This window comes from Staurois parvus, unplaced genomic scaffold (assembly GCF_062004578.1).
Source record: "Staurois parvus isolate SC_StPar_1 unplaced genomic scaffold, SC_StPar_1.0 ptg000287l, whole genome shotgun sequence".
Classification (NCBI taxonomy): domain Eukaryota; kingdom Metazoa; phylum Chordata; class Amphibia; order Anura; family Ranidae; genus Staurois; species Staurois parvus.
Genome location: NW_028318083.1, coordinates 30,717,273 through 30,741,897, shown reverse-complemented (window position 1 = coordinate 30,741,897; position 24,625 = coordinate 30,717,273). Strand labels below are relative to the sequence as shown.

The following is a 24,625-nucleotide window of genomic DNA, read 5'->3' as shown; positions in this document are numbered from 1 at the left end:
TCAGAAAATTAGAATATTACATACAATCAATAAAACAAGGATTGTACATAGAACAATATCGGACCTCTGAAAAGTATAAGCATGCATATGTACTCAGTACTTGGGTTGGGTCCTTTTTGCAGCAATTACTGCCTCAATACGGCGTGGCATGGAAGCTATCAGCCTGTGGCACTGCTGAAGTGTTATGGAAGACCAGGATGCTTCAATAGCTGCCTTCAGCTATTCTGCATTGTTCGGTCCCATGTCACTCATCTTTCTCTTGGCAATGCCCCATAGATTTTCTATTGGGTTCAGGTCAGGCGAGTTTGCTGGCCAATCAAGCACACTAATCCCACGGTCATTGAACCAGGTTTTGGTGCTTTTGGCAGTGTGGGCAAGTGCCAAGTCCTGCTGGAAAATGAAGTCAGCATCCCCATAAAGCTCGTCTGCGGAAGGAAGCATGAAGTGCTCCAAAATCTCCTGGTAGACGGCTGCGTTGAACCTGGACTTAATGAAGCACAGTGGACCAACACCGGCAGATGACATGGCTCCCCAAATCAACACAGACTGTGGAAACTTCACACTGGACTTCAAGCATCTTGCAGTGTGTGCCTCTCCATTATTCCTGGGTCCTTGGTTTCCAAATGAGATGCAAAAGTTGCTCTCATCAGAAAAGAGGACTTTGGACCACTGAGCAACAGACCAGGTCTGTTTTTCTTTAGTCCAGGTAAGACGCTTCTGACGTTGTTTGTTGTTCAGGAGCGGCTTGACAAGAGGAATACGACATTTGAAGCCCATGTCTAGGATCCGTCTGTGTGTGGTGGCTCTTGATGCACTGACTCCAGCCTCAGTCCACTCCTTGTGAAATTCCTCAACACTTTTGAATGGCCTTTTCTTGACAATCCTCTCCAGGCTGCGGTCATTCCTGCTGCTTGTGCACCTTTTTCTTCCACGCTTTTCCCTTCCACATAACTTTCCATTACTGTGCTTTGATACAGCACTTTGGGAACATCCAACTTCTTCTGTAATTACCTTTTGAGGCTTCAAATCCTTATGGAGGGTGGCAATGATGGTTTTCTGCCCAACTGTCAGCTCAGAAGTCTTTCCCATGATTGTGATTTCTACTGAACCAGACTGATAGACCATTTAAAGGCTCAGGAATTCTTTGCAGGTGTTATGTCTTAATTAGCTGATTAGAGTGGGACACTTTGAGCCTAGAATATTGCACCTTCTCACAATATTCTAATTTTCTGAGGTTGTAGATTTGGGATTTTCATGAGCTGTAAGCCATAATCATCACAATTATGACAAATTACGGCTTGAACTATCTTGCTTTTCATGTAATGAGTCTATCTCATATATTAGTTTCACCTTTTAAGTTGCATTACTGAAATAAATGAACTTTTGCACAATATTCAAATTTTTTGAGTTTCACCTGTATATAAAGTAGCCTGAGTATTGTGTAAAAATAATTGTTTTGCTGTCTTGTAATCGCCAAATGCATCCAGGGGTCTAATGATGTCGCCTAATCCCTGGTGTTATGTACTTTTTCTATAGACTCATAAAATGATGTACGATTCATGAACACTTTACCATAGTATACAGTATAATATAGGTGATTCCAGACTTACATGGATTATATATCTGTGAATTACTGTAGACAATTTTCCCATGAAATAAAATCTATGTAAATGTTTGCTTTGTTTTTCTTTTGAAAACAAACCCCAAGAGGCCTAAACTGTGCCTGCTGTTAACAACTTATGGTAATCAAATTTGAAATGTGCCTTATCTCTGGGTCGCCACATATTCCCGCTTTTAGTGAATTAAGTGAGTAATGTTTTAACTTTTCTATTTTTAATTTTTTTCTAACAGGATCACATGCAAACACACCAGCCTGGGCCTTCTAGAAACTCTCAATTGCCAAAATTATTTAAGTGTGACACATGTGACAAAGGATTTGCTAAACCAAGTCAGCTTGAAAGACACAGCCGCATTCATACAGGTATTTTGTTATGAGAAGGATTAATGTGAGATTGTTTAGATATCAACCTCTTGAGCCCTTGAGCACTGCAATCACATTTATTCATTCCAACACTGTTCTAATCAACAACTGGTTGTAGCAGGTCCCAGCAGCATTGCCTCATCATTAGCAAGGGCCAGTGCTAAGCTTGGGATATGATTCATTGCTGTCTTAATGCTAAATTAATAATTCATGCAAGCAGACTTGTTTTAAGTGACTCACAAAGGATAAATGCTTTTTTAAACTATAGGCATACTTTGTGAAAGTGTGAGCGTTGTTCGGAAAACTATGCAGGGAGCATGTTGGACTACTGGAGATCCAAACCACTGCGATCTGAACCACATGGGTTCAGTTGGGCTTTAAATTAAAATTAAAATTTATGTGACCTCTTTATAGTCAGGAGGCTTTCCTGAATGTATTTTTGGGTAAATATCTTTGACACGTTAGTTATATAGTTCCACAGTTTTGGAAAAAAAATTCTGGAAATTAATTTCTTCCTTTCAGATCAACTGCTATAGAATCAGGGGAATTGAATAAATTCCTAACAACACTTTTCTGTTACTATGGCTCTAAAATGTTCTATGCCAGATTTAAAAATCCCTGTCACCTCTTTCATCTGTGCTACTTTGCAGTAGAAAACAACAACTCAAAAATAATTACATCCAGTTCATTGATAACAAAACTGGAGATAAGCTTGCATACAGAGACAGGAAGAGTGCCTGTCTCTGTATGCTGTGTAGCAGAGTAGCATGTTTGCCACCACTACCTCCCCTCCCCACCTGAAACTTGTTTTTAAGAACACTATCAGTTTCACAGGCCACAACCTCCTAACAACCAGTTTCAGGATGGAGCTTGATGGGGAAGCTGAGACACTAGTTCCTCATTGGGTTCACTCTCTCCTGATGATTGACAACAGGCAGTGGGCGGATTCTATAGTCAATTGCATTGTCTATTGTCTAAAGAACTGCCTACTGACCTCAGTGGACCCGCACATGTGATGCTTGCCCCATACTCATGTACCTGTCTAAATCAGGTACGTGAATCTGTTGCCCACATTTGTCGTATGGAGGTGCGTTGGAATTCTACAGAGACGTCTTAGACACTCTTTTTGAATTCTTCTGTATGCATTAATGTTCTGTATATGTTCCAGTGATCATTCTCACAGGGACTAAAAGTGATGGAAAATTTTAAATTGTGAGCTGGCATAGAGTGACAATTTTCCAGTGGGAAAACTTGCTGCAGCTATTTAAGAGATTTCACTTCCTGTTGTGTTTACTGAAGTGAAGTGAATTTCCCAATCAGACCAAGACCACAAGATTTTACATACTCTATCTGGAACTGAAGTGGTAAAAGATCCTTTATAGGCACCTCACCCATTTTTATGTAATTTATTATGCTCATGGTTTGTTGGGTTAAGAAAAAGCGTTGACTTGGAGTCCACTACACATGGCTCAGTATACCAAGAAAAAGCTGCACATTGATGATGTCTTCACGGAAAAAACTTTAATCAACAATAAGCTTTTGCATGTTGTCTAGCCCCCAGGACCACTGCTGTGACATGTTTCACCCAATGGGCTTAGTCATAGAGCGTTTAGAGTGGTGGTCCCAGATGCAGGACCATGTTTGTAGGCTGAATAAAGTTTCTCCTGTCAAGACATTATTGGTATGCAGGATTTTTTTTTGGGGGATTATACCTAATATGCTTATGGGTTAATTTAAAATTGGGCGCCTATACTGTATATCCTCGACTTTTTGTGATTTTAAAGGAGATTTCAAGAAAAAATAGAAATTTCATTTTCTAAGGTCAAGCAAGTTCAGCTAAAATTTGGAAAGGGAGATCAGGTACAGCAAGTATAACTTTCTGAAGCATGTGGTATCACAGCACGGCCCACAAAATGCAATGAAATGCAAAGTTAAAGTAGAACTATAGGGGAGATTTACCATAACTTCCTGTCCCATAGCCAAAACAGGAAGTGAGAGAAAATCCCTGCAAATTCATTGACTCCATGGCCCCGATACCCCAGGTCACCAGAACTAGCGTCCTCATTTAAAAATTTCCTCTGTATTACTTTTCCAGAGACAACCCAAAATTTGTAATTTCCTTTTACTTTCACTTTTGATAATATTACTAAAAAGGGCAAAAAGAGAGGATGAATCTCCCTAACAGGGGCATAGACAACTATAAAAACCTCATAGGTGTCTATCTCTACTCCAAAGTTTTGCCTTTAGTTATGCTTTAACCAATTAATTTTAACCAATACAATAAAGTGAGGTGCCAGAGAAAAAATCCATTTAACTTGGAAATTAGGCTTGATCTAGAGTTAGACCACACCTGTCAGTATACAATAGTATAATAAATATAGCCTTTTTTTCATAAAACATTTTTTACCCCATTAAAATATCATAGGCATTGTCAAAATCAGTCTTCAAGGAATATTTTGCAAAACTGACATCAGCACTCTGCTGCAGGGAAGAGAAAACATGTCATGTGAGAGGAAGCTGGGGAAGGGGTGGGGGGGGGGGCCTAATATTTGCAGGGTAGAGAATGGAGACAGAAGTGAGATGTAGCTGCGTGAATTTGATTTGAATTTAAGAAAAAAATCCAATTGCATTGCTTCCCCACTAACCAGAATACCTCGCTCTTGGCATATATGTCATGTCTTCTCTGTGGGGACTTGAATTTGCCTTAGATATGACTGCCACCCAATCTTGGGTTAATCGGCCAGCTAAGTAGGTTAGGAAACCTAATTTTTGTTGCTTCTTCTTTAGCAAGCAACGGGCTCCTGCTCTCCACTGCACCACTCCATTCTCAATTGATTTGTCAACTGGATCAAGCTACTATTACATTAATATGCCCTTTATTTAGATAGTTGGTTGAAGTGTAGCATATCATCTCGCTTTGCAGAATGCTAATTGTTGTCTTTCTGTTTACTAATATAGTTATTTAAATTAAAAAAATTAATAGTCATATTTGTTCAAGAAGGACATGTATGGTGTTTTTCCATTTTTTTTGTTTTGTTGGCGGTTTCTCATTTTTTTGGTTTGTGATGAATGTTGAAAGTACAGTCATCTTACTTAGTCCCTAGACTCTAGATCATGGCCTGTATTTTGGTGGTTTTTGTGGCAGATGATTTGAGAATTATTAAGGAGTTCATTTTCAGAGCAATTAGGATAAATTTGCTTCTTCTGAAGAAGAAGGATGTTCACAAATGGTTTTGTTCTGCAGTTACATTTTGCTGTTCCTTAAGAACCTCTAAAAACCTCTGCCTATAATTTCATTGTCGTAATAAATGTGCAAGCTTCATATCCTAACAATTCCCATGTGCTTTCATCTTCTTAATAAATGTCATTAAGTGAAAAAAAATGTTTACTGCACGCTCAGAAAGGTAATTTTTTTCATGATACATTTTGTGAGATGCAACTTATTCTTCCATAATTGCTCCAATTTCCATAGTCTTTATACCAATTTTACTTTGTTCATGCAAAGACTTAAACATACAGGCAATAGCTTTAAATAGCCCTGAAATTGAGAAGGCAAAGGAGAAAAGTGCCATATTAACAGATGGAATGAGTGTTACTTTAAGACAATATCAGTATTGTTTAGAAAACCAATTAACATACAATGCTGTAATACTAACTCACCAACTTTCTCTTGTGTAGTAAAGGCCACGTTAATCATTTCCTTATTCATAAGACAACCACACTTTAACCCATCCATCATAGCTTTCATTTTTTAATGGACATTGGTATATTCTTGTATTTTAAGTGAACTGTTTCATTAATTTTACAAATATGTTCGAATATATACCATCAGAACTGCTTTTCGTTTCATGTCAAGTCAATGATAGATACTATTAGAGAGAATGCAGCCACTGTCTGTAGCGTGTATCACCGCTGACCCAATTTAAGGGCAGGCTCTTTTCATCAGAGCTGGTGATTAAAAGGCTTAGGCCCCTCCATACTTCCATCAGGTCATTTGTTTGGAATTGGATGAAACAAGAATGTGCAGTTATGGGCCACAGACCCATTAGATCTACAATGTGATCAGATTGGGGCTCAGTGTAGAGTTAGAGATGCATACAGACTTGTGACCCTACATAACCGTGTTCATTTAGTCAGGGTTTTTTTTCTTCCACACCATGGTTAGGTAGTTACTATGTTGAGCCTGGTGAAATGGGGGTTGTAGATTTTTAGCTATATGTGTACATTTTATTGGTAGTTTTGACTATTAACCACGTGCTGCCCATGCCAATTCTGACACTTCTCACATACATGTAAAAATTTGCTTTTTTTTTTTTTTTTTTTTTTTTTTTACTAGATAATTACTTAGAACCCCCAAATATTATATATTTTCAGAAAGCAAAGGCCCTGGAGAAAAAATGTTTGTTAAATTTTTTTGTCACACAATAATTGAGCAGTTGTTTTGCAAATGTAAAAAAACTTTTAAAATTGCGCACGTCTGTGGAATGGCAACTAACTACAGAACCTAAAAATCTCAATAGGCGAGGCTTTAAAAGCCTTTACAGGTTACCAGTTTATATTTTTTCACTGCTCCTTTAATTTTTTTTTAATCAACTTTCTTGCTGTCACAAGGGATGAACAAAATATATACTGCAAGTGCAGTGTCTATGGTGACCTTGTATTGCTGTGACTGCGATCATGTACAATGGCTGCTCTAATATTGCTTTGTGTCGGTGGAGCCAGCCATTGTCTCTGATCACCGTCAGAGAACTACAGTGTTCCCTATTGCTGCCACACCAATCCCAGGTTCACCAAACCAGTGTCATTCAGCAACAATAACTGTTGCCGCAATAGTCTACAGTGTTGCCAGACCAGTGTAATCCATTAACAATTTTCCTTATCACCACCAAACAAGTGACCATTAGTTCTTTGCAAATAGGGGCAAAATCAAATGTTATTTGGCTACTTTCCCTCTAGTGAAAAATACAGTGGTTTGGGAAAATACTGCATTACGGCCACTAGATGGACCAGACAAACATAGTTAATAAGTATTTACTATGATCACCAATGCCAACTATTGGCCATAATGCATTTTTTTCCTGCTTCACTCTAGTAACATTTTTTTTTGCCCCCATTTAACAGCTCTTTCCCCCTGATGAAATCATGTGACTCTATTACAAAATGCATAGGGGTGGGGTGTAAATGAATGACATCATCACACACAGAGTTCATGTATGCACATTTTAATGTGAGTTGTATTCTATTGAGTGTGTGAATTAACTGTTATAAAAGGTGAAGCACTATGAAGTGTTTATCTTTTTATATGTTGCTGAGTGGAAATACAGAGAGTCGGATACACATGGTCATCTTAAAGGCAAAGAATGCCTTTTACCAGTGTATAAAGTGGTGTCCAGTCCTGAGGGATCACTAATGGTTGTGTGGAGCATGTAAAGATCCCATTTAAAGGGGGCACATGCTTTATTTGACCTTGCATATATATGTAGGTCAGTTGCATGAGATGAGAGCACATCTGGTGGAAGCGACCACTGACTTGTGAAAGAGCAGTAGTGTGTAAACTAGATAAACTAGAGGCGGAATAAGTTAAAGGGATACACAGCAAGTTATCCAGAGATTCTTTCACATGTTGAACTTTTTTTTTTATACTTTAAATATTTATTTTATTTTGAGATTCATAAACACATTGTGGCAAATGAATCACAATAATAATAGTGTTTAATATATATATATATACTGTATATGTATATATATAGTGGATGTTTTAGACTTAGGCGCAACAACAATTTTGCTTTTGTAACACATATGAGAGTGTTATGAGAGTGTTATTGGTTGGTAGCAGATAAACAGGTGTTCATCAAAGACTGATTTATTATAGCAGCTCAGAGGTTTTTACTGTGTTTGTGTGTGTGTGTGTGTGTATGTATGAATGTATGTATGTGTGTGTGTGTGTGTGTGTGTGTGTGTGTGTGTGTGTGTGTGTGTGTGTGTATATATATATATATATATATATATATATATATATATATAGATATAGATATATATAGATATATATATACATACATACATGCACACAAGTCCAGTCCTGTTCTGCTTTCCCATTTATTGACAGCTTCATTTTTAAAAACATGTTACGGCAACAAAAATTCCCATAGAGTGCAAAAGTGTAAGGGAATGATTACATTATATCCCTCAGATTGTGCGAACGCTTCATCACCTCACACTTGTGCTGGCGATGGAATATGGATAATGGCATTATGTTACACAGATTTGGAAATATGCCTGTATACGCAGTGTTTGCAATTTTAGAGTGATTTAGAAACAATTCTTTACTTTTGCTTTAATTATTGTACATTGAGTTTACATGTGTACATGCATGTATATTTGTATACATAGATCCAAAAAGTGCATTCTGGGATTAAAAAAAAAAAGTAGGAGAATATAGGACTACATTTTTAAGCATTTAAGAGACATATCCAAAGGCCAGAATTTCACTGACCTTTTACACAGGAACCTTTTTGCCAGAAAAAGCTTGTCTGTATGGTCAGTTAAATTCGTATGACTGTGTGCATGTAGCCTAAAGCTGTCTTCTGCAGTTTCTGCAGTTTTCCAGTACATTTTATTACAGCTGCGCTATGACTATCTCTGTTCACAGGTGAACGACCATTTCAGTGCACACTATGTGAGAAAGCTTTTAACCAGAAGAGTGCACTGCAAGTGCATATGAAAAAACACACTGGAGAAAAACCATACAAATGTGATTACTGTTCAATGACCTTCTCGCAGAAATGCAATATGAAGCTACACATGAAGCGAACCCATTCTTACCCTGGTAGGTTTTGTTGATGTCCTGCTATATGCTGTCTATGAAGAGTAAACTTTTTTTATGCTCACTGATGTTAAAAAAAAAAATGAAAGCACATAGAATAATAATAATACTACTACCAATATTTCTAACTGTGAGCTTTTGTTAGCTAAAATGTAATATTAAACTTGGGATGGTTTATGTACCAACCAACTGATAACTGTAAATCTACAAAGTTACAATCATTTATTAATACTTTGATTACCATGACTTGGTATTGTGAAATGTAATTGTGAAAGACAGTGTTGTTGGATATTTCAGTAATTTCAGTAATATGTTCAGTAATTTCAATTGTGTTATATGCATTTATTCTTAAAAGAGAAGTATAGGTTAATAAAAAAAAATATATATATACTCACCTAGGTGGATGCAGCATCGATTTGATGCTGCATTTGTCCCTTGCCAGCTCTAAGACTGAGAACTCAGCAATCAAACACCGCTGATCGCTCAGAGCTCCATGAGCAGAGAGTTGGTGACTGTCCATCTCTGACTCTCTGCTCTGCTCCCAGTGAGTGCTGGGCTGTGGAGGGGGTTGGGACAGCTGGCTAAGACTCTCAGTGGATCACTGAGAGGCTGTGCCAGGTGCCAATCCAGGCTTCTGGGTAGATCCTGACCATGCTGTCAGGATCTTTTCACAGCCTGGATTGGCTCTGTGACATCCGCCAATGGAGGACTTTAGCACGCTGTTGTCTGAAAACAGGTCACAGTGCAGAACAAGCTGCTCTTCTGTGATCCCCAGGACAAGAATAACCAACAGAGCTTTGGCTATACTTCTCCTGTAATTAAAACAAGGGGTAATGCAAATAAAGGCCCTTTTAAACCACCTGAAATACAGTTTGGTCCATATATATTTGGACACAGGCACAATTTGCATACTTTTGGCTCTGTATGCCACCAGAATAAATTAAAACAAAATAATCCAAATTAATTTTGAGTGCAGACTTTCAGCTTTAATTCAAGGGGTTGGACATAAATATTAAGTACAAATTTTAGGAACTGCAACCATTTTTATACACAGTCCCTCCATTTTCAGGGGCTCAAATGAAATTGGACAAATTAATATAATCAAAAATAAAATGTTCATTTCTAATATTTTGTTGAGAATCCTTTACTGACAATTACTGCCTGAAGTCTGGAACCCATAGACATTACCACAGACTGGATTTCCTCCTTTCTGATGCTTTGCCAGGCTCTAACTGCAGCTGTCTTCAGTTGTTCTTTGTGGGTCTTTCTGCCTTTTAGTTTTGCCTTCAGCAAGTGAAATGCATGCTCAATTGGGTTGAGATCAGGTGAGTGATTCGGCCATTACAGGAAATTTTACTTCTTTTCCTTCAATAGCTCCTGGGTTGCTTTTGCAGTGTGTTTTGGATCATTATCCATTCGTACTGGGAAGCGCCGTCCAATCAACTTTGCTGCATTTGGCTGAATCTGGGCTGACAGTATATCTCTAAACACTGCAAAATTCATCCGGCTGTTTTCTGTCTTCTGTCACATCATCAATAAACACCAATGACCCAGTGCCAATGGAAGCCATGCATGCCCAAGCCATCACACTGCCTCCACCATGTTTTACAGATGACGTTGTGTGCTTTGGATTATGAGGTGTTCGAAGCCTTCTCCATACTTTTTTTTTTCCCCTCATTCTGGTACAGATTTATCTCAGTTTCATCTGCCCAAAGCATGCTTTTCCAGAAACTGGTCTGGCTTTTTTAGATGTTTATTGGCAAAGTCTAATCTGGCCTTTCTATTCTTCAGGCTTATGAATGGTTTGCACTTCTCAAATGCAAATGCCATACTTAGAATCAACTCCAGACCTTTTACCTGCTTCATTGATGATGAAATATTCAAGGAGTAGCCCATACCTAGCCATGAAACAGCTTTTGATTTAATTGTCCAATTAATTTTGATCCCTTGAAAAAAAGGGGGGGGGGGGGATTGGCTACTCTTAAGAGCTGTAATTCCTAAACCCTTCCTCCAATTTGGATGTACATGCCCTCAAATTAAACCTGAGAGTGTGAACTTTCAGCTCATATACATTATATAACTATAGCTTGAATATGTTTTGGTAAATATCTGAAAAAAAACTAAAATTGTGCCTGTGTCCAAATATGTGTAGACCTAACTGTACATGACAATCCCAGAAAGCATTCTGCATTTTACTACGAAGTCTGGCTTCTGTTTACAGTAGCCGTAATATTTATATTTTGCAACTCTATACTTTCTTTCGCTGTCAATTTTATTGGGAATAAAACAAGAGCCATGAGGTAGGTCGGATCTTCAAGACTAATGTATGAAAACTGGAGCAAAAGTGGGGTTTTACTTGCAGAACAAAAAGTTTTCTTCTATCAGACACTAATTTGGTTGCTATGGCCAACAATTTCACTTTTGCTACAGTTTCTAAAATCAGCCCAGTTGTTTCTATCTGTAAAAGGCCTCATGGAGTTACAATTTTGCCCTTGCTTCATTTTGGGAACAACCTTCCTGAAAAAGGTCTGTGTGTCCAGTTGTCAGTATCTGTTAGTATTAGTCTCATATTATGTATATCACATAGGGGTCTGTCTATTTATGACAAAAAAAAATTGCTCTGCAAATGAATTGGCATACCACTAAAGGTCATATAAATAATGTTTTAATATTTGAAAAATGTATTTTATAATATTCACAAGTGAATGTAGCATGCATCTGGTGAATTCTGTTTGTTACAATGTTATCTAATTGGATGTAATTTGAATGTGTTCACTGTTATACATGCTGTTGCATGTATAATACAGTGTCTTGAAAAAGTATTCATACCCCTTGAAATTTTCCACATTTTGTCATGTTACAATCAAAAACATAAATGTATTTTATTGGGATTTTATGTGAGCGACCAGCACAAATTGTTGCCACATAATTGTGAAGTGGAAGGAAAATGATAAATGGTTTTCAAAATTTTTTACAAGTAAATATCTGAAAAGTGTGGCGTGCATTTGTATTCAGCCCCCCTGAGTCAATACTTTGTAGAACCATCTTTTGCTGCAATTAAGTCTTTTTGGGTATGTCTCTGCAAGCTTTGCACATCTAGAGAGTTAAATTTTTGCCCATTCTTGTTTGCAAAATAGCTCAAGCTTTCAAGTCTTACTACAGATTCTTAGAATGGCTCAGTCAAAGTCCAGACCTAAATCCAACTAACACATGAATATGCTTTGATCTAAACCATTCCATTGTAGTTCTGGCTGTATGTTTAGGGTCATGTCCTGCTGGAAGGTGAACCTCCACCCCAGTCCCATGTCTATTGCATACTCTAACAGGCTTTTTTCTAAGATTGCCCTGGATTTGGCTCAATCCATCTTCCTATTAACGCTGACCAGTTTCCCTGTCCCTGCTGAAGAAAAGCATCCCCACAACATGATGCTGGCACCACCACCATGTTTCACTGTGTGTTCAGGGTGATGTGCAGTGTTAGTTTTCCATCACACATAGTTGTCCTGTGGACAGATTCTCCCACTTGAGCTGTGGATCTGCAGTTTTCCGTCACACATAGTTGTCCTGTGGACAGATTCTCCCACCTGAGCTGTGGATCTCTGCAGCTCCTCCAGAGTTACCATGGGCCTCTTGGCTGCTTCTCTGAGTAATCCACTCCTTGCCCGACCTGTCAGTTTAGGTGGACGGCCATATATTGGTAGGTTTGCAGTTGTGCCATACTCTTTCCATTTTCGGATGATTGATTGAACAGTGTTCCATGAAATGTTCAAAGCTTGGGATATTTGTTTATAACCTAACCCTGCTTTAAACTTCTCCTCAACCTTATCCCTGACCTGTCTGGTGTGTTCCTTGGCCTTCATGAAGCTCTTTGTTCACTAATGTTCTCTAACAAACCTCTGAGGGCTTCACAGAACAGCTGTATTTATACTGAGATTAAATTACACACAAGTGGACTTTATTTACTAATTAGGTGACTTCTGAAGGCAATTGGTTCCACTAGATTTTAGTTAGGGGTATGGGAGTAAAGGGGGCTGAATACAAATGCACATCACACTTTAAAGATATTTATTTGTAAAAAATTTTGAAAACGTCTTATTTTCCTTCCACTTCACAATTATGTGCAACTTTATGTTGGTCTATGACATAAAATCCCAGTAAAATACATTTACGTTTTGTGGTTGTAACCTGACAAAATGTGGAAAATTTCAAGGGGTATGAATACTTTTTCAATGCACTGTAAGCCATACTGGATTCAAACTACCCTAAGAACATTTGATCACAAGAAAAAAATACTCTGTCCATTCAGTTTTGCCCTGTTTTCACACAGCCACAGCTTTATACAATCCCTAAACTGATTAAGCGAATGCTGGAAGGAATGTGCATGCAGTTTCGCTGGACACATAGCTATGCAAATTTTTATAAATAGGCCGCTAGATAACTGATAAATGATGGATTCTACTCCAGGAGGTCAGTGCCTTGCAAAGAACAGTAACAGGTGTAAGTCACTTGATGTTCTGTTCCCTGTATAAGCACACAGCATTTTTTTGTATATGTGCATTTAGTGTTGTCATTGACTCGGTTAATACTTTATAGATCTCATTGAAGAAGTGTCATTGAACCCAGAAGAAGAGGAAGGTGGAGAAGACATCACCCAAACTCTTGACTTGGAAGAAGTTGTCCAGGAATCATCAGGAGAATGGCAGTGTGGAATAACCAATGTTTTCCAATGACCAAAACCACCACATTATGCTGTATAGATCATATACACACATGTATGGAACTGTCTTAGCATTAAGTTCAAACTCCTCTACATGGTGGAGTGCCATTTCACTTTACCATGATTCATATGTAAATATTATTCTGGTGCTATTTGTTTGAAATGCTGACCAGCGTGTACTATATTATGAATTTTTACTTCCACTCAGGTACTTATGATAATATCATTTGCTCTTACAGAATTCTATGTTAATTCAATGACTATTGATCTCCAGAGCTTCATCTGGATGCAAAAGAAGAGCCAGGAATGCAATTATTTCATGTAGAATGTTGAAGTAAAGATGATTGCACCTGCTGACCCCTAGTTCCTTAGCTTCTGTGATGTTCTTCAGAATAAAATGCACACACAAGGTACATGCTAATTGGCTGCAACAATTTACAGCTGCATGTACATATACATTATTGTTTACATGCACACAGTTCTAAATATGCTATTATACTATATTCTGATTTTATATGCAACTCTACTGGTAGAATATCGTCTAACAAAAAATATACACTTGTTTTTTTTTGTTTCCTTTAGTGTTATATGGAGGGGAATTGAGTTGGGTTCTTATTTGGAAAGTGGCTGGTCCATTTTCTATGTAAATTAAAATATGAGTTCTTGATAGGGATTCTGAATAGTTTATGACCGCTTATAACTTATATACGTTTTAAGGTGTTCAGCTTAACATTTCCATGTGGGCTGTGCCAGCAATGTTTTTTTTTTTGGTCACTACAGAGTACAAATCACTTCTACAGTTTTTGGGGTTTTTTTTTTTACAAAATGTGAAGATATGCCACTATGGCAGCAATATTGTACAACAGTTAAGTCTTTTCTTTTTACAACCAAAAATTATTTTTCTTTTCTATCTACAGTTTACATTATGTATTTTTTTTTCTTTAACATTTATTTAAAAGTGCAGTGAAGGGCGTATTAATATATCTTTTAGTTTCCCTTATGTATTTTATTCTGTCTCCTTTTAGCATATTTGAAGGATAAATGCAGATGTGCAGGTAGTAATAGTTTTAAAATTAAACTTTTCAGGTATATTTTTCAAATATTTCTGATTTGGTAAAAAGGCCAAATAATAGAAGATTTATAAGCGAGTCCATATTAAAAAAAGCACATTTTGAGACAATTGAAATCCACGTTTAAATGCTCATTTGGCAAAAGTAATCTAGAAAAATCTATGTTGTTTGCTTTTTGCAGTTCATTTCAAACTGTGCCTATGTATACATCTTCTTGTCTCCCGCAGAATGCAGCCAACAAGTATCGAGCATATTTTGAAATCTTCCAGCTGTGACTTTTTATTCCTATTTCATTGCTTATTTACTGCAATACCCATATGACCAGTAGATACTTTTTACTTGTTGTTTTTGCAGAGTTAATGAAAAGCTAACATGTTGTAAACAAAAACAATTTACTTTTTTAACTCTGACCTTAAACTATCTCCATTTTGTTACAAAAAAGGCAATCCCCTCTAAGTACATTGCAATGTTTCTAACAAACTTTGTAGAAGATTTTTCCTGTTTTTGTTGGTGAGAAATAGCTCTATGTTCAATGTTCTATGTTCAGCTTTCTGATCATGTGACTGCTGTCACAGCCAATCACAGAGGTCACATGATTGGAATGTCCATCTCCCAGAATTTAGAACCTCCTAAAGGGTCGTGAGGTTGCAGTGGGAAGGGGTTAAATATCCTGAGACTTGAAGTCAGACACTGTGCCCCAGATCTCACACTGCGGATATACAGCTATGAGGCTGTAGGCACGCTCACATACCACAAATTGCTCAGCTATTTTTCAAAAGAAATTCAAAACAAAAAAGAACATTTGCTCCTTTGGCATAAACCATTTCTAAAAGTTTTCACTTTTTGAGTTACTCTAAGCCTTTCATTGATCTATGAAAATAACATCTATATTTAAAATAATCATGTTTGGCCAAATAAATAATTTTTTTAAAACCCTGAAGATCATATCACTATAATCCTATCATCATCATCATGGTGGTGGTAGGAGTGTATGAATCCTTAATGGTTTCTGTAGCCATTGCCTAAAACAGAGTTTGAGTGTAGCTTGTCATCTTAATAATGAATAGTGCAGCTACCCACTGGACCCAGCCAGAACATATCTGTAACAATAAGGTCTGACTCATTGCTAGAAGCTGTTGCACTTTGTAGAACATCATTGCTTTTCATGCTGCTTTGTTGAACATGTCAAACGTTAATCAGGAAAGCGGTGCATTACAAGTGGTTTATATACAGTTGTGTCCAAAATTATTCAACCCCCAATGCTGTAAAGGGGTTTAGGGACTATAGTGTACATTTGGAATTGTATTCAGAATCAAATCCTACAAGGACGTTGTAACTACCCAAATGCAACTAAAATGACATCAATTGTTTATGTAATACAGTAGTAAATGGTTCTTATGTGGTTTCTTCATTGCCACAATTATTCAACCCCTTAAAGACTACCACTCTGAAGAACAGAGGTTCATACAGGTGCTTTCCATCAGGTATTGAAAACACCTGTGGATGTCACCGAGCAGCAATCAAGCATAATAAGCACCAATTAGGCAGCTTTAAAATGACTGTGATACTCAGCTCCTTCTAGACATTTACTGGTGTGGTTACAAACATGGTGAAGGCAAGAGAATGGTCCAGGAAGACAAGAGAAGAGGTGATTTCTCTTCACAGGAAGGGCAATGGCTATAAGAAGATTGCAAAGATGTTAAACATACCAAGAGACACCTTAGGAAGCATCATTCGCAAATTCAAGGCAAAGGGCACTGTTGAAACGCTACCTGGTCGTGGCAGAAAGAAGATGCTGACTTCGACTGCTGTGCGCTACCTGAAGCGTAGAGTGGAGAGAAGTCCCCGTGTGACTGCTGAGGAACTGAGAAAAGATTTGTCAGATGTGGGTACAGAAGTTTCAGCCCAGACAATAAGACGCACACTGCGTAATGAAGGCCTCCGTGCCAGAACTCCCAGGCGTACCCCCTTGCTGTCTCCAAAGAATAAGAAGAGTCGACTGCAGTATGCCAAAAGCCATGTGGACAAACCACAAAAGTTGTGGGATAGTGTTCTGTGGACTGATGAAACAAAATTAGAACTGTTTGGGCCCATGGATCAACGCTATGTTTGGAGGAGGAAGAACAAGGCCTATGATGAAAAGAACACCTTGCCTACTGTGAAGCATGGTGGAGGGTCAATCATGCTTTGGGGCTGTTTTGCTTCTGCAGGTACAGGGAAGCTTCAGCGTGTGCAAGGTACCATGAATTCTCTTCAGTACCAGGAGATATTGGATGGAAACGTGATGCAGTCCGTCACACACCTGAGGCTTGGGAGACGTTGGACCTTTCAACAGGACAATGATCCCAAGCATACCTCCAAGTCCACTAGAGCATGGTTGCAGAGGAAAGGCTGGAACATTTTGGAGTGGCCATCGCAGTCACCAGACTTAAATCCGATTGAGAACCTCTGGTGGGACTTAAAGAAAGCAGTTGCAGTGCGCAAGCCTAAGAATGTGACTGAACTGGAGGCCTTTGCCCATGAAGAATGGGCGAAGATACCCGTAGATCGCTGCAAGACACTTGTGTCAAGCTATGCTTCACGTTTAAAAGCTGTTATAACTGTAAAAGGATGCTGTACTAAGTACTAAGATTGAATGTCACTTGGGGGTTGAATAAAACTGATAATGCTGTGAGCACAGAAAAGACATTTGTGGTTATTTCATTATAACTGTTATGTTATATTTGTCTGACCTACAAGTGCCTCTTTAATGTAAATGTAAGCAAGATGACTGAATGATCAAAAGCAATGTCAAACTGGCCAAAACACTCAATTTCAGTGGGGGTTGAATAATTTTGGACACAACTGTAATCTCTATCAATATTGAAAAAGTTTTGTTTTCGTATTTAAAAGCTACTTTATTTCAGCTATGGTGAAAATATATCCTTTGTAAATGTTTGTATATAACTAAAATAAAGGCATCATAGTATTTTTTGTAAAACTGAAAGTTTCCTTGAAAACTCCAATGTAAGCAGCCTTTTGTAAATTGTGTAAAATGGTTTGTTTTAATATTATATACTGCTAGCTTCTACTGTTAGATTTTTACTTTCATAAGCTGTGAACATTTGCACTTTCACCTGTTTTTGTTCTGATTTTGAACATAACTGTTGTTCATTAAGAGGTTTTCTATTCAAGCAATAAATTGCACAGGCCCATCTCTTCTCTGTTGTTTGGTGGATATCTGCTTTACATGCCTGCTGATAAGCTCATTCAACCGTGCAGCTATGAGGACTCGTACTTCTTGGCTTTCTATGATGTAACACAGCCAGGACTTGGAAATCTATTCATTTTAAGCAGTAGGCTACCATTGCTAAATATGCCTTATGTCATAGAAAGTGGAGAAGTTTCTCTGTTGGTGGGTTCATAGCCACTTTCCAGTGGGGATACCCCTGCCCGTTTAGTAGTAGGAGTTACTTGCTAAGAAGTTGTCTATTTGTCTAAACGTATAAAACCTCTTAGGCCTCATTTACACTGTGCAATTACCACACACACTGCAAATACTAGTGGCAAAAGTCTGTGGATTCCTGAGGCTGGAAAAACATATGTATGCGAAGAGCTGTGGCTGTTCACCCCACACAATGCAATGAGATGCTGCCGGTGGCCTCAGCTATTTACATGCGGTTAGGAACAGATGATCGTGGCTGGGTGCTGACATTGTGTCCAGCAACACTCACCTGTCTCTAACTGCAGATAATTGCTGACTCTGTGAACAGCTGCAAATAGATTTCTGATTCATATGATTTCATCTCCTGATAACACTTTCTGTTGCAAATATAGACCGTTAAGCAGCTTGTGACTTAATTGTAAAATAACAAAGTGTATTAAACAGATTTTTTTTTTTAATAATGTGCCTCTGTTTATATTCCTTTACATAGTACACCCACACGTACATGCATACATTCACACGGTACACTATTATACACTAAATGTTTTTATATCTTTTTAGCATTTTTGAATTAGTGATTTCAAAATATTTTAACCCAATGGCACAATGGTTTGAATGCAACAAGAGCAGAAATGCTAAAGAAAAAAATAAGAAAAATATATTTTGTTCAACTCCAACAGTAAAAAACTGTTAGAAGTGGTCAGACTTAAGAATTCTCTGCCAAAGAAGAAGACAATGAGCTGCAATATAAGAGGATATGAATGTACATTTGATGCCTTTCTTGCTAAAAATAGTATCTGGAGGATTCAAAAGTATAAGGACTGATACATTAAATTATTCTGACTGCTATTGATGACAAAGAATTCCTTTTACCACTGAGGATGTACTAGAACCTTCCTCACCAGGGTTTTTGTTACGTCTTTTTAATGGATCTACAATATTAGAATAGATTTAGTCTTCTTTTTAACCCTAAATGGTATATATAGAGACATATTTGGGTCTCCACAATAATGTTAAAAGGAAGTACTGGCTTTTTACAGGGCAGATGCATGCAATTTAAAATTGTACACAGGGCCTACTTTACTCCCTACAGACTCCCTAAAATCCTTCACCGGAGTGCTGAAGGTGTGGTTACACCCTGGGGGATTTCTCCCACATATTCTGTAACTATCCCACCATTATGGGGTTTTGGGAGGAGGTACTAGCCTTGATTAACCTGGTTATGTCTATTACGCGGCAACCCTTAATACACATTTGTCAATTAGGGCTAATGGAAAATGTAATCCCAACAGTGACAGAGCGTACTTTGGTTAGTCTGCTTCTTTTCTATGCTAGGAAGACCATAATGATGCAATGGAAAAAACTGCCCCCCTATATCTTTCCTTAAAGAAAAAACTAATGAACAACAGCCCACCGCTCTTTAGAGATATTTCCACCAACCGAGGTTGCCCCAGGAAATATGATAGGATATGGTCCAAATGGTTGTCAGAGCCTTCAGCTGCTTCTGTCATGACACAGAGCGATCCTGGTAAATCTACATGAACTATATTGCATCCCTTTTCTTTTGTCAAGGTATCCTTTGTAATACTTGTCAAATCTTAGCAATTACATACAGTTGTGTTCAAAATAATTGCAGTGTGTTGAAAAAAGTGAATAAAGCTCAAAATCCTTCTATTTCCATACACACAAATGCATTGGGAACACTACACATTCTATTCCAAATCAAAACATGAAGAAAAATATATCAAATTTGTGTTGTTCCTCTAAACAAATTGAAGAAAAGTGAATATTAGACTGTTCAAAAAAATAACAGTGTTTGTATTCTTCTTTACAAACTCAAACATTCACTATATAAACTGAAAAATGTTTGAAGATTTTGCTTTCCTTTGAATCATTTAATTAATATTTAGTTGTATAAGTACTGTTTCTGAGAATTGCTGTACATCTGTGTTGCATGGAGTCAACCAACTTCTGGCACCTGTGAACAGGTATTTCAGCCCAGGATGATTGGACTACATTCCACAGTTCTCTGTTTCTTGGGTTTGCCTCAGAAACTGCATTTTTGATATCACCCCACATGTTTTCTATTGGATTAAGATCCGGGTATTGGGCTGGCCACTCCATAACGTCAATCTTGTTGGTCTGGAACCAAGATGTTGCACGTTTACTGGTGTGTTTGGGGTCGTTGTCTTGTTGGAACACCCATTTCAAGGGCATTTCCTCTTCAGCATAAGGCAGCATGACCTCTTCAAGTATTCTGATGTATTCAAACTGATCCATGATCCCTGGTATGCGATAAATAGGCCCAACACCGTAGTATGAGAAACATCCCCATATCATGATGCTTGCGCAACCATGCTTCACTGTCTTCACAGTGTACTGTGGCTTGAATTCAGTGTTTGGGGGTCGTCTGACAAACTATCTCCGGCCACTAGACCCAAAAAGAACAATCTTACTTTCATCAGTCCACAAAATGTTGCACCATTTCTCTTTAGGCCAGTCAATGTGCTCTTTGGCAAATTGTAACCTCTTTAGCACATCTTTTTTTCAACAGTGGGACTTTGCAGGGGCTTCTTGCAGATAACTTGGCTTCACATAGGTGTCTTCTAATTGTAACAGTACTCACAGGTAACTTTAGACCTTCTTTGATCTTCCTGGAGCTGCTTGTTGGCTGAGTCCTTGCCATTTTGGCTATTCTTCTATCCATTCGAATGGTAGTTTTTCGCTTTCTTCCACGTCTTTCAGGTTTTGGTTGCCATTTTAAAGCATTTGCGATCATTTTAGCTTAGAAGCCTATCATTTTCTGCACTTCTTTATATGTTTTCCCCTCTCCAACTTTTTAATCAAGGTACGCTGTTCTTCTGAACGATGTCTGGTACGACCCATTTTCCTCAGAATCTCAGAGAGAAATGCACTATAACCAGCATGGACAACATTTTCTGCCTTCCTTCCTTAAATAAGGGCAATAATTGCCACCTGTTTTTCAAAGAATGAATGACCTCACTAATAGAACTCCACACTGCTATTATTTTTAACATTCCCCTTTCAATTAGTGATTCAATTACACAGAATCAGCAGCATGCATGTCATGACTGTTGGGTCTGTTGGATTTCTATTACTCTACTACACCTGCTAGTAAATTATTTGCCATGTAGAAATATCATTTACCAAAAAAACCAAAAACAGTGATTGATCAGGTTAGTGATGTCTGACTGCTATTATTTTGAACACAACTGTATGTAACTGTATGTTGGTGTGAGCTGCACCTCCATGTTTACTGGTGTAACCCTTGCTTTTCCTTGCGTTTTGATTTTTGAAATGAGATTGCGGTAGCCCCTGTGAGGGTTTCACCTTGTTGTTTTGTTCATATGTTACTTTGTTATGCACCTTATAAAACTTAAACAGATCTTTCAAAAAAAAAAAAAAAGCACTGGGCAAGTATTCTCACCAGGAGCCATCCAAATGCTAGGCTGTTGAGGAGTGGATGAAATTAATTATTGTCCAGTTCACACTACCATGCTCACTGGGCATCACCCCAACCCAGCCAATATATGCAGTGCTTGGACTGCAACTGATCATTGAGTGCTCAAACTGCTGGAGGTAGCCGCATGACCAAAATGGGTGCCTTCATCTCCATTCTAAGTAGCTCTTGCATAGTATATCTTTGTATCCAGTGGGAAAATACACCAAAATTTTTCATTATGTTAGACCAGTTACAACATGTCATCAGGTCAATCACAACACTATTTTCATTTTTACAACCAGAAGTTTAGCATGCATTATCCTTTATGAGGCTTCCTAATTTTTGTCATTGTAAATATAGTTTTTCAAGGGAAATAAGTGACGCACGCCTCTATAGGATACACATTTATCAAAACTTGCATTTTATATCTGGGGTCAATTATTTTTTTTTTTACTTAGTCTAGTAATTGTTGTATATTTAAACTGCTTAAGGGAAAGGAACCTTAATGTTTAGTGATGACTATTGCTGCTAGACAAACCAACATTTCTGAATACTATATGTGTTTTGATTTATGTAAAACTGAAATACAGGCTAAAAAAATTGTCTTTATACAAGAGTTATGAATTCTTACTTGAATGTTGGAGTATATTTATTTCAGATCTGTGCAGTAATCCAGAAATAATCAATTCCTGAATTATGCATCTGTGCGGGAGATTCCTGTAATAAAGTTCAGTCACTGCTGTACTCAGTCCTTGTGGATTGGACTGGTCTGGCATCTGTTCCCCTGTTGTTTTCGTAATGCAACCTCTAGTGCAGCCTTTCTCAACATTTTCAACGCAGAGGAATCCTTGACATAACTTTCCAATCTCAGGGAACCCCTGCTAAAATGACTTTATCCACAATTCATGATACATCAGTGTGATAGTCAGAGGTAAGAATGCTCCTTACACTTGTGGCCATTGGGAAGAATTACCCCCTTACAGATTGCTAAAAAGATCAATGGTGTCAGAGGGAACTTACATGAGAGGCAAAAATTGCTCATTGCTCAAGGAACCCCTGGCAACCTCTGGAGCCTCCCTTGTTGAGAAACCCTGCTCTAGTGGCTCAATCTGCGGAGTCCTCTCATAGCTCTGCTCTTTGCACAGGCTACTTTCAGCACGGTGATATCACCGTTCTTTTTTAAGGTAAGATTGAATTTGCAAAGACAGGTGAGGCACACATAGTGGATATTTATTTTTTTGTGGTCATTGAGTAATATATTTGAAATTAAACATTTTTGTGCCCAGCATTCAGGTTTAATCCACTCCACAATGCATATTTTATGGTTTAGGAATACTGTTCATTTACAGCACATCTCCTCTCCCAATGACCACAAGTGTGAAGAACATTCTTCCCACTGACCATCACAGTAATGTATCATGAGTTGTAGATATAGTAACCTTTAGCAGGGGTTCCCTGAGATCAGAAAGTTATTTCAAGGTTTCCTCTGTGTGGAAAAAGTTGAGAAAAGTGACTCTAGACTCCAATTAGCACAGGTAGAGTGTTGCCTAGCTTGTAATATAAATGAGTGTTTTTCAGTCTTTGAAATTGTTAATAATGTAACCCACAACTTCATCCCATCCATTCTGTCCATAACTGATCTTTAATGAGTTGCTGAACTTCTGATAGATGCCATTTCCACTCTTCAACCCAGGACATTAGAACATACTCCAATTCTTCAGTGGGAACAGTACCCCAATGGTCAGTGGGTTCCGTCGGGAGTACAGCCAAACATGTGATAAATAGATAGCAACTTGCCATGGAATGCACTGTGTGGTTGTATTTCCAGACCACTTCAGCCAAGTAGTAGGGCCAGCTCCTCCATTGCTTGTGGGATAGACCCCTCAGCAGTTGTATCCAGGTATGGTCAAATCTCCTACAGGTCTCAGCCCCTTTAGACATTGAACAGTTCACATAGTGTGATATACTTTCTTGATTAACTTAAACAGACCCACAGGCATGGCTTGCCTCTTGAACCAGGTTAACTTCTTGTGGACACACCAATCTTCTGCTACCACATAGATTCTTATTGCTATGGAGAGAGCTCAAGTCTTTGATCGCACAACCTACCAGGTTACCGATGAGACATGGGAGAAACATTATTCTCTGTAGCTGATAAGAGACCATTCACTAAACATTCTTGGGTTTCTGGTAACAGCTTCAATCCCTCTCTGGAACTGGTATAGTTTTCTGGCCTGTTATACTATTCTAGTATATAAATTAAATTCACCTGCAGTTTACTCTTGGTTCTCTCTTTAGTCAAGTCTAAGACTTCCTCCTCTTTGACTTTTTTATCCACATTTTGCAGTGGTTGGGCTAAAGGGTACTGGGATAGTGTATCTGCCACCTTCACAAGATGGTAATGCAGGGAGCATTCAAACTTAACCAGATGGTCCACCCAATGTTTTTCTAGAGCTCCAAATTTAGCTGTTTGAAGATGTGCCAGTGGTTGTTATCCATCCAGACCATGGGTGTCAAACTGGAAGCCCTCCAGCTGTTGCCAAACTACAGTCCCATGAGGCATTGCAAGATTGACCGTTAAAAGCATGACTCCCAAAGACAGAAGCATGATGAGACTTGTAGTTTCGCAACAGCAGGAGGGCCGCCAGTTTGACACCCCTGATTCAGACTTTAAAGTAGAACTATAGGCAGGGAGGGTTATAACCCTTGTCAGTTTATTTTTTTGCCCTTTGTGTCCCATTAGAGAGATTTACCTTCACTTCCAGTCACATAGCCAAAACAGGAAGTGAGAAAATTTCTGCAATTAAGGGAATTTCTTGGGGACCCCCAGTTCACCATAACTAGTGTCCCAAATGGAGTTTCTTTTACTTTCACTTTTGATGATAACGGTAAACAAGACAAATAGAGAGGGTGAATATCCCCAACTGGGGCAAAGACATCAATACAAACCTAATACCTGTTCTAATATAATAGGTCATCTCTACTCTATCCAAAACTTAAAAAAAAAAAATCAAAAGTTTTGCCTTTAGTTATACTTTAAACTTGGCCCCCTGTCAAGTACAATGAGAAATGTTTGGTAACTGCCCCCACCAAGGCCAGCAGCTCCAGCTTGAAAAGGCTTAGTTCACAGGATTTCTCTCCTGCATA

The 24,625-nt window shown here is 38.2% G+C and overlaps 1 protein-coding gene across 4 annotated transcripts in view; it reads left to right on the top strand.

Moving 5' to 3' along the window:
- ZNF236 (zinc finger protein 236) overlaps nucleotides 1-17,785 on the top strand; it is a 217,347-nt gene extending 199,562 nt beyond the window's left edge. For all 4 annotated transcript variants that reach the window (XM_089682363.1, XM_089682361.1, XM_089682362.1 and 1 more), the window contains exons 31-33: nucleotides 1,852-1,981; nucleotides 8,631-8,807; nucleotides 13,398-17,785. In XM_089682363.1, the coding sequence (XP_089538489.1) occupies nucleotides 1,852-1,981; nucleotides 8,631-8,807; nucleotides 13,398-13,534 (444 nt within the window). In that variant the 3' untranslated portion in view covers nucleotides 13,535-17,785. The remainder of the gene's footprint in view (nucleotides 1-1,851; nucleotides 1,982-8,630; nucleotides 8,808-13,397) is intronic.
- The last annotated feature ends 6,840 nt before the right edge of the window (nucleotides 17,786-24,625 follow it).